General features: G+C 46.7%; 2 protein-coding genes across 2 annotated transcripts in view; one reads left to right on the top strand and one right to left on the bottom strand.

The window, feature by feature from the left end:
* unm_hu7910 (un-named hu7910) overlaps window positions 1–7,279 on the top strand; it is a 41,348-nt gene extending 34,069 nt beyond the window's left edge. Inside the window, exons 14-26 of the mRNA XM_005752521.1 lie at window positions 316–402; window positions 850–891; window positions 988–1,073; window positions 2,612–2,698; window positions 2,773–2,923; window positions 3,143–3,279; window positions 3,396–3,494; window positions 3,848–3,937; window positions 4,504–4,641; window positions 4,724–4,859; window positions 5,046–5,137; window positions 5,817–5,950; window positions 6,543–7,279. Of these exons, the coding sequence (XP_005752578.1) occupies window positions 316–402; window positions 850–891; window positions 988–1,073; window positions 2,612–2,698; window positions 2,773–2,923; window positions 3,143–3,279; window positions 3,396–3,494; window positions 3,848–3,937; window positions 4,504–4,641; window positions 4,724–4,859; window positions 5,046–5,137; window positions 5,817–5,950; window positions 6,543–6,693 (1,430 nt within the window). The 3' untranslated portion in view covers window positions 6,694–7,279. The remainder of the gene's footprint in view (window positions 1–315; window positions 403–849; window positions 892–987; window positions 1,074–2,611; window positions 2,699–2,772; window positions 2,924–3,142; window positions 3,280–3,395; window positions 3,495–3,847; window positions 3,938–4,503; window positions 4,642–4,723; window positions 4,860–5,045; window positions 5,138–5,816; window positions 5,951–6,542) is intronic.
* A 332-nt stretch (window positions 7,280–7,611) lies between these two features.
* Window positions 7,612–10,021, bottom strand: part of LOC102214310 (clavesin-1-like) — a 14,188-nt gene continuing 11,778 nt past the window's right edge. Inside the window, exon 8 of the mRNA XM_005752520.2 lies at window positions 7,612–9,889. Coding sequence (XP_005752577.1) covers window positions 9,811–9,889 — 79 coding nt within the window. The 3' untranslated portion in view covers window positions 7,612–9,810. The remainder of the gene's footprint in view (window positions 9,890–10,021) is intronic.

Raw genomic sequence — 10,021 nt, 5'->3', positions numbered from 1 at the left:
TCCTCTGTAACAGACATGCTGGAAAGTCATTTCCCCCGTTTTCAATAATGCAAAGAGAATTTCGGCCTCATCTCCACCTGACCTCTGACCTTTGGGCCGTTCTGGTTTAGAGGAGATTTATCGCTGCACCAACTGTTCACCCACACAGAGATCGTACCAGGGAGAGAGGATTTGGATAACCCACCTATGAACAGTGTCCAAATGTCCCTGAAGGCAGCAGGAGTGTTCGCAGCCTGCCTGAATCATAGCTCAGGGTGATGAGCAGAGTTGTCGACCTCTCCGTCCTCACTGACGTCTTTTGTGTCCTGCTTTCAGAGCCGGTCATAGAAGCAGAGAAGCAGCCTGAAGCAGCAGCAGACGTGGATCCACAGAGTGAGACGCCCAAACAGACGGAGGCCGAGGGTGAGCTCGCCGAGCTCGCCTGAGCAGACACGTTTCACTAAAGCCAAATAAAAGGAAACACATGAGACGCCAACATTATAGTTGGGTCCAGATTTACTGATTTATTCTGAGTTGAATGGTTCTGTCCAGAGGAGAGCGCCCCCTCCAGCTGAGCCAGCAGAGACATGATCTCTGCAGCGCCTCCTCCCAGTTAGACGCGCTTTAACCTCCTGCTGCTGCTTTCCTTCCCCTCGTGCATGGATTATGCTTCATCAGGAAATCTGGGTTGTAGTGTACAACATGACTCCTTCCACCTACCTTTGAGACATTCAGTTAAACTGCATCATAATTTTAAGTTTGAAATCTCACCCTGCACCACACACCCGGACACAAAAACCAGACAAAGCGGCTGAAAAGCAAAACCGTCTCCATCTTTGATGATAACGCTGTAATTCTGTGTCCGTCCAGGAACCTCAGAGAAACAGGCCGAGGACAAGCTGACAGAAAAAGGTGCAAACTGACTGTAACGTGCAGATTTTCAGCTTCGTGCTTTTTATTTCTCTGCAGTTTTATCATCAAATCTTTTCCTCTCTGTTGTTTCTCCAGCAAAGAAGAAGAAACCAAAATTACTGAACAAGTTGGATAAAACCATCAAAGCAGAGATCGATGCTGCAGAGAAGCTTCGCAGGAAGGTACAAAATCTAAATACATAAATTACAGCTGCAAACAGCTGCACAGACGGCTGAGCCCGCCTGACGCTGCGCTCAGCTGTCTGCAGGTTTCCTTCACGATCATCTTCAATCAGACATAAAACACAAAGCTCATGTTCAGCCCTCAGCAAGCTCTCGTCTTCCTGACAGTTTGAGTCCAAACGAAACAGTCTGGTGAACCGCAGCATGTCTGAGAGACTCGAGCTGCAATCTTCTGCTCCTGAACTCGGACACAACCAAAGTCACTATCCTGAAAACCTGCTTAGTGTTGCTTTGCACCGTTCAGCCTCAGTTTGGTCTGTCGGTCACGTTTTCTTGCTGCAGTCGGGTATTGTGGTGCAACTAGGAGCTGTATGAAAATACCAAACTAGTTTAAAATCAGTCTGCTCGTTACATCAAACTCCACTCGGTTATCAGGGCTGTTAGTTCTGCTGCGACAGGCTCACAGTGCAGAGGTCACTTCCTGTCAGGGTTCTTCCTCCCCACGGTTGCCAGATGCTGCTCATTGAATGCCTGCAGCCTTTACACACATCTGACACTACCAGTCAGGAGTTTGGACACGCCTCCTCATTAAATGTTTTTTCTTTGTTTGTTATTTCCATTGTAGATTCTCACTGAAGGCATCAAAACTGAGTGAACATGTGGAGTTATGTAGTAAACAAAAACTTTGAAATGACTCTAAACATGTTTTGATTCTTATAAACAGCCACCCTCTGCTTTCATTACTGCTCTTCACACATTCATCAGGTCGCCACTCCTCGTGTTGCTTGGCCCAAACAACGTCTGCTTGTTGCTTTTCCTCACTCCTGGTTTCTCAGCAGCTGATTCCCACAGCCTCCTCTGAACATGCAGAGACGTGTCTGCTACTGGAGCTCTGTGTGGCATCCATCTGGGCTCTGATCTGAGCTGCTGTGAACTTGTGATTTCTGAGGCTGGTGACTCGTATGAATGTATCCTCAGCAGCAGAGGGACTCTGGGTCTTTCCTTCCTGCGCGTCCTCGTGTCAGACAGTTTCATCGTAGTCTTGATGGTTTTTGTGCGACTGCACTTGGGGACACATTCAAAGTTTTAGCGATTTTCTGGACTGACTGACCTGCAGTTCTTAAAGTCATGATGAACTGTAGTTTCTCTTTACTTAGCTGATTGTTTCTTCCCATGATGGGAATTCTAACAGCTGTCAAATTGGCTGTCAGCTGTGCACCAACCTGACTGCTGCACAACGCAGCTGATGGTCAAACCTCCGTTAAGAAGGCAAGAAACTCCACCACAGGACAACAGCACAGGGTTCTTTGCTGCATGATTCTATGTTGCTCCATATATTTGATGTCTCTACAATGTATCAACAATGTAGCAAGAAGTAAAATGATGCAAAACAAAGGCAACAGTTCAACGAGCCGCAGATCAAACGGTAAAAGAAGGCGGTGACTTTCTTATTCGTCTCAGGAATAAACATTCGCGCCAACGCCAGCATTCAACCTGCTGAGGCTGTGATGTAATCAGTGTGTCTGTCCCTCTGTCAGGGGAAGCCGGACGAGGCGCTGAAAGCGTTTGAGAGGCTGGTGCAGCAGTACCCGCAGAGCCCCCGCGCTCGCTACGGGAAAGCCCAGGTATGCGACGGTCCCGCATCACGGCGAGCTGATACTGCGTCGGGCGCACGACATTAACACGGTTCTGTGTGCAGGCAGAGGACGACATGGCCGAGAAGCTGCGCAGCAACGACATGCTTCAGAGGGCCATCAACACCTACAGGGAGGCCTCCGAGCTCCCTGACGTGACCTCTGACCTCCTGAGAGCCACGCTGAAGAGACGAGCTGAGAGGCAGCAGTTCCTGGGTAACGCGCACAGTAATGCAACACAAATGTAGTAAAAGCAATACATATATGAGCGCAGTTACTAAATAATCTAAAGGCTCCGTGGCCAGTATGGGGCTTGAACACAGAGACCGTGGAGAGGCCGTGTACCCTTCCTGTTTCCATTTGACCTTAGGTAATAACCAGAGCTAACCCACCACACTACCTTTCCAGTATTCTGACGTCCTCTTATATTCTCAGGTCGGATGCGAGGATCTCTGGCGACCTTGGAAAGGCTGGTTCAGCTCTTTCCTGAAGACATCGGCCTGAAGAACGACCTGGGCGTCGCTCACCTGTTGCTAGGTGACAACAATGGGGCCAAGAAGATCTACGAAGAGGTGCGCGAATGGCAACGGCTTTAGCACGCACACGAGTTATTTCAGGTTTGTTTTGGCGGTTCTCTTCTGTAAAGGTCTCTGATTGGCTCTCTGTTCTCTATGCTCCGTCCACTAAGGTTCTGGGAGTCGCGCCTGACAACGGCTTCGCTAAAGTTCACTACGGATTCATCCTGAAGTCAGAAAATAAGATTGCAGAGAGCATACCGTACCTTAAAGTAAGCACACACATTTTCATGTTTGTGTGCACATGTGGGACCTTCAGCGTGTGTTTCACCAACGTGATGGGGACTGCGTTACACATGGTCAAAGAAACCACATTTACTTTATGAAATACTAGATTCAAGAAACAAATGGGCAAGAGAAAAGTGTTTCCTGCTCTGGATGTAAACTTTAAAATACACACAGTCTGCCTTTCCTTGTTTCCTGTCATATATCTCCTGTTTCAAAGTTGGATGTCCACACTAAACACAGCCAAACTTTAAAGGAAAGGATATCTAAGCCTCAACCACGGAGAAATGTGAATCGTGCAGAATTTGAACGTCACGTTTCCCCTTCTCTCTCTCTCCAGGAGGGCTTGGAGTCAGGTGAGCCGGGAACCGACGACGGGCGCTTTTATTTCCACCTCGGAGACGCTCTGCAGAGGGTCGGGGACAACAGCGTGAGTAACGCCTGCCTTTGAGATATTTCACTCGCATTTACAGGCCAGTTACACCTCAGCACGTCACATCAAACCTCACAGGGATGCCACTGCAGCCGTGTTAACGACACGAGTGTGCGATCGCATCTTCACACCCAACTTTGTGAACACAGCAACCCGAGGCCTTCGTGTTATTAGTATCACACTCTGTTGGCCCATAGTGATGTTACTGCTCTCGTTGTTCAGGGTGCAGCACACAGTGAAAACGTGGTGTCTGTTTCTGGGCCAACACAGTTGTCGGTGACGTAGCTGAGCTAACGTGGCCCAGATGAAGACTCGGTCTGGGTTTGAGTCTGCAGCCAGTTTCTCCACATGTTCCTGTATTTAACCAGCGTCTGAACAATGAGATGCATGTTTTAAAAAAGCTTTTCTTTAAATCGAGACCCAGTGAAGGAGCTAACAAGCTATGTGAGGCTTAAAGTTACACATCATGGCCAGTATGAGGCTTGAACCGTGACCTTGGCGTTATTAGCACCACGCTCTCACCGTTTATTGTGGTGTTGTCCTGAACGCGTCTGTGTCTGCAGGCGTACGACTGGTACGAGCTGGGTCACAAACGGGGCCACTTTGCGTCGCTGTGGCAGCGATCGCTCTACAACGTGAACGGCCTGAAGGCGCAGCCCTGGTGGACGGCCAAAGAGACCGGATACACGGACCTGGTGAAGGTGCGCTGCCGGGCTGCCAGAACATTCACGTGTGCGATTTCGAGGTTTTAAACGTCGGCCATTTTCTGTGTGCCGCGTTCAGGTGTTGGAGAGGAACTGGAAGACCATCAGGGAGGAGGCTCTGGCTGTGTTGGACCAAAGCACCAGACACTTTGTACCCGAGGAGGAAAACCTGAGGGAGAAAGGAGACTGGGGCCAGTACACGCTCTGGCAACAAGGTGCACGGGAGATATTTTATAGTCCATCAGGTGTTGTCCTGCCTCTTATTACAGGTGTTACTGTCCCCTTTTTCTGTCTGTGGGAGGCATCAGGGCGTTTGTGTTTTTTACAGTTTTTAGATGTGACTAACAGCTGTGTTACTGTGTTTATCAACAATGTCTTTTCTCCTTTGTGTTCACGTTCAGGGAGAAAAGTTGGAAACGCCTGTCAGGGTGTCCCGAAAACCTGCGCACTGCTGGAGAGGTTCCCTGAAGCGACGGGCTGCAAGCGAGGACAGGTACAGGCTGTAAACACGGTTATTTCTGCGGTGAAGTTTGGGATTTTAACAGGCAGACTCACTGTGGGAGCCCCAAGTGGTCATTAGTGGAAGTGCAGTTTGTGTTCCTCTCGTAGGTTTAATAAACACGGCACATAAGCGGTCCACAGGTGCGCATTCGCTGTCAGAATAGGTGAGCTGGCTTCAAACAAGGGATGAACGCACAGGGATGTGGTGCAGAATGTGCCGTGAGAATCCCACAGCAGCGGACAAAACACTGTTTTATATGCACGCAAACACGCGCTGCTACTTCTTATCTGGTGCGTCTTTTATTTTGACAGCGAATGCACACCTGCAGACCACTTATGTGCAGCCCTGTTAATAAAGGTCAGGCAGGGCTTGACATTTACAAACAGCAGGGGGCGATAGAGAGCAGCAGACGCCAGGGAAAAACCAATGAGATGAATTTTGACGCTGTTGGCTCGCCGTACACTAAAAAGTTTTTGGTGTGAAGACGAAGGAAGGGGCGTGTCCTCTGCAGCGTGTGCTCTGAGGATGAGGAGAGTGTCTTCACTCTAAGCTGTGAAGGTTAATCCTGAAGGAACAGCTGTGCAGATGTGCCATGAATGTGATTTCTCGTAGCGTTTCACGGTCTGAGGCGACTTGCCGTGTTTGATCCACTCTTCCTGTCTCCGTGCAGATTAAGTTCTCGGTGATGCAGCCCGGCACTCATGTGTGGCCGCACACCGGGCCGACCAACTGCCGGCTGAGGATGCACCTCGGCCTCGTCATCCCCAAACGTGGCTGCAAGATCCGCTGCACCAACGAGACGCGGTGCGCCGCCCGCCTCCATCGCTCCCGTCCTCCTCCTCCATCATCAACCTCTTCTCCGGCTCTCTTCATTTCCTTTTTTCCTTCATCATGTCTTCCTACTCTCCTCGTTTTGCCTCCTTTTCTTCTTTCCTCTCCTTGATTTGTCACCTAATTCCTTCTTTGTCCTCTCTAACCTTGTCTCTTTTCCATGTTTCCTATCCTTGCTGTTTCTCTTGTTCTCCCCTCAATTCAACCTTTTATGTTTCCTTTTCTTGTCTCGTCATCTTTACTTTCCTCTCTTTGTTTCCTTCTCTTTTCCTTTCCTTACCTTTTGTGTTTGGTTCTTCTCTGCATGTCTCTTCTCCTTGTGGAGTCCTCCCTTGCTTCCTTCCTTCTGCCCTGTGTCTCCCCACTTGTCTCTTTCTTTATTTCCTCTTTGTTTCCTTTTCTTGTAACCTTCTCCCCTTCCTGTGCTTCTTGTCATTTCCTTATCTGTCCTCATTTCATCTCCTAGTTTCACCTCTTTCTCTTATTTCCTCATCACCTTGCCTCATTTCCTTCTGTTTTGCTGAGGAAACTCTTGTAAACCCTTCTTTTGCGTCCTTGTCCGCAGGGAGTGGGAGGAAGGTAAAGTCCTCATCTTCGACGACTCCTTCGAGCACGAGGTTTGGCAGGAAGCCGACAGTTACCGCCTCATCTTCATCGTGGACGTGTGGCACCCGGAGCTAACGCAGCACCAGCGCCAGACTCTGAGCCCGATTTAGATCGGCCAGAACCGGCAGGCGGTGGCGGGAGGGCGAATCGCAGGAGAGGATGGAGGCGGGGTTTCTTCTTCTTCTGTGGTTCAAACAGCTGCAAACACTGACAGTCTGTGTGAGCCGGGCTGAGGTGTCTGTTTGCTCGCGTGTGGATAAACTACTAAAGACGGTCGAAGGACCAAACATCAGCCTGAAGGATGGACGCGTCGTTGTTCGGGGTCATACTACTGACTGCCATCAAACTGAACTCATACGGTACTCGATTAAACCGGAGCGGACCGGATCGCCGCGGCATTACAGATCGTTCTGCTCTGAAGAAAGACACGAAACTAAAAGAGTGTGTGTGTGTGTGTGTGTGTGTGTGTGCTCAACGTAAAACACTAAAACGTCCGTCGAGTGGATTCAAAGCAGCTCAGTAACAGCGTGAAACAAGAAGCCTTAACTTTAGCTCGACCACGATGCATTTTATTTTCCATCCAGGCGGGTTTTTAATTTCACTCTTTCATCACTTTTGCACAATAACACGGTCACGCGGGGTGTCACAGAAGAGGATTTATATTTGTATTAAAAATAAAAACAATAAAAACATGAACAAGTCTCTGATTCTGTTTGTTCGTCTGACTTTCTTCCATTCCTTTGTTCTTCAGCTGATCTTACGGCGGCGGTGAAAGTGTTTGAAGGTGCGCTGGCTCTGGTTCCTCGTGCGGTGCTCCAGCTCGTCCGTCACGGGATTGTTTTAATCCTGAAAAGACTGAAACCTGGAGGCTGTGAAGCCTGTGCTCTCCAGCCCCGTTAGCCAGGCGTACAAACGGCACATACATTATTATGACTAAAGAAGGAAAAAAGTCGGGTTTACAGCCAAAAATAATTCAGTCAGCCCTTCAAAATAAAAGACACACTGTCAAAATAAAGCACACTGAGCAGTTTTGGTGTAAATGTTTACTTCTTTACATTCATTGAAAGGAAATACATTACGTTGGAGTCGAGTGGAGATCGGGTGTAGCCCTGATGACGAATCGTACACACTGCAAAAAAATCTGACAAAGTCACCGTTGTGTTTTTTACAAATACTCGACGGTATGTTCAGAGAAAAATCATCGACCTGCATGTTAAACTGAAACCTGAATCTTCTCTGCTGCAGGAAGTGAATCGACTTCAAAAATCTCAGGATAACATTTTAGCCCGGTGTGTCACTTTTTGCAGTGCAGTAATACTAATAACAATAATATTAATAATAATATACAATCTTCAAATACATTAGATTAAAAAACAACAAACAATCTTTTCCTTCACTGCAGGAGAGGTTAAAGGTGAGAGTTTGGCATCCTGTGGTTTCTCCACAGCAAAATCATTCCATGCATGTGATCCAGAGCTTTTATTTTAAAATGCCTGTGCAAAGTGGAAATAGGTGAAACTATTCTACCAAAGTGAAGTCTCCTTCACGCCAGCCTCGCTGGCTGAGCCGCGGGAACGTTCCCGCCTGCACTTACTTTCTTTCCTACGGAGATTTTGCAGAAAGATTTGGCTCAAATTAAACAGTTTTCATTCATATTCAGATAAAGATCATAAAAACTAAAAGTTTCTTTTCACATTCAGAGGTTTGAAGGTTGGGTTTCACCAAAAAGGATTTCCTTTAAACACAGACTCGCCTTTAAATTTATTCAAAATGTTTCTTTAAAGCAGCTTTTACTGCAGTTTGACCACTGGGGGGCAGCAGAGCACGCTCTGCATTTCAGACATCTGAACTGGTATCTTGTCTCCACGCCATCAATTTAGTACTGGGTGTCTTTTTGCTCCGTTTTTGGGCTCCACCACCTCCAGAGGGAAGCATTTATCTGTTTAGCTGCTGAGAAGCCACAGAGGCTTTTTCTTAAAGATTCAGACGTGCTGTGATGTCAAAAATAAACCCAAGATGTTCAATTATTATGTAATTAAAACACTATTTTATTCTTGATATTATTAAAGATTTCGAGTTGTTTAATTTACTATCAGCTGTATACTGCAGCAGTAACAAATGGGTGGGTGTAAGCTTAGCAATACATTTAATAGCTACACTACAAAAATATCTTATGTGCTAAATATAATAACCCTATGTAGATTTTTAGCGATAATAAATCTTTAATGTGATCTAAAACATTTAAAAATGTCTCATATTTTCGTTTTTATCTCCACTGTTACTCAGACACGTCGCAGATCTGTTCAGTGATAGAAAAACTGACATGTGAATTATAAAGTACATTTGCTTTTATTTGATGAAATCCCAGAAAAGATCCAGATATAACGCTGCTAATTTAATTAACTTGCACAAATGTGCATTATTGCTCATAAAAAGCTTTTCGAGTTATGACTCGATGAAACACAGACGTGAAGCAGCAGTGACTCACATATCGCTACGACGATGTTTGGCTTTTTGGATAAACGACCAAAACAATCTGAAAATAACTGTCTGCAGAACTTCCTTGAAAATAAGCACGATCTTAAGTTTCCTTCGGTATCGCAGTAACCCAGCAACAGCTACCTGCACATTTATGCACACACTGCGAACAGTAACTGCTAATACTGAATTCAGCTATTGGACTGATTCCATGGCAACCTTGTACTTCCTGTTTTTATCCCTGGAAGCAAAATGGGAACAGTAGTTTTCTTTGTGAGAAAACTAAATAACAGAAGGATTTAATGTTGTGACTGAATGTTGTCTCTGTTTAAATGAACCTTGTTGGTGCAACCCTCTCAAATCTAAATTTGATTGTAACTGTTTCTCCATAGCAACGTCTTTGTGAGGTTTTACATAAAGTTTCAACTCCGTCACATTTGGCCCTTTTTGTTTGTTTCTGACTCTGTTCACAGAAACTTCATCCTGTTGCGTATTTGAAGTCATGAGATAAACGCCGCTGGTGCACAACAGGCGATGACACAAACACACACACGTTTGATGTGTGTGTTTGTGTTGCTGCTGTTTGTTGTTGTGAACATCAGGACAGATACTGCTGGCTGGAGAGAGGCTCAGCTGAGAGGCATTAGACGGCTCAGAGACAGGTCAGACTGTGTGTGTGTGTGTGTGTGTGTGTGTGTGTGTGTGTGTGTGTGTGTGTGTTAACGTGGACGTTGTGTGTGTGCGTGTGTTCAGTCCAGGGCCAGTAGCGGTGTGCTGGTCTCTCTGTCCGTCTGTCGCAGAGTTCCTGGTTCCACCGCCGACTGAGACCTGAAACACAAACTCCTCCCATGAGATGACCAGCACACAGACTGTATATGAAAGATGGACATCCCACTGATTCAGCAAGCTAACAGAATACAGACTGTATATATATATATATGTGTGTGTGTGTGTGTGTGT

This window comes from Pundamilia nyererei, unplaced genomic scaffold, assembly GCF_000239375.1.
Source record: "Pundamilia nyererei isolate P.nyererei 1_Seehausen unplaced genomic scaffold, PunNye1.0 scaffold00364, whole genome shotgun sequence".
NCBI classification, from domain to species: Eukaryota; Metazoa; Chordata; class Actinopteri; order Cichliformes; family Cichlidae; genus Pundamilia; species Pundamilia nyererei.
Note: the sequence above shows the minus strand (reverse complement) of the source record. Positions and strands in the feature narration are given on the sequence as shown.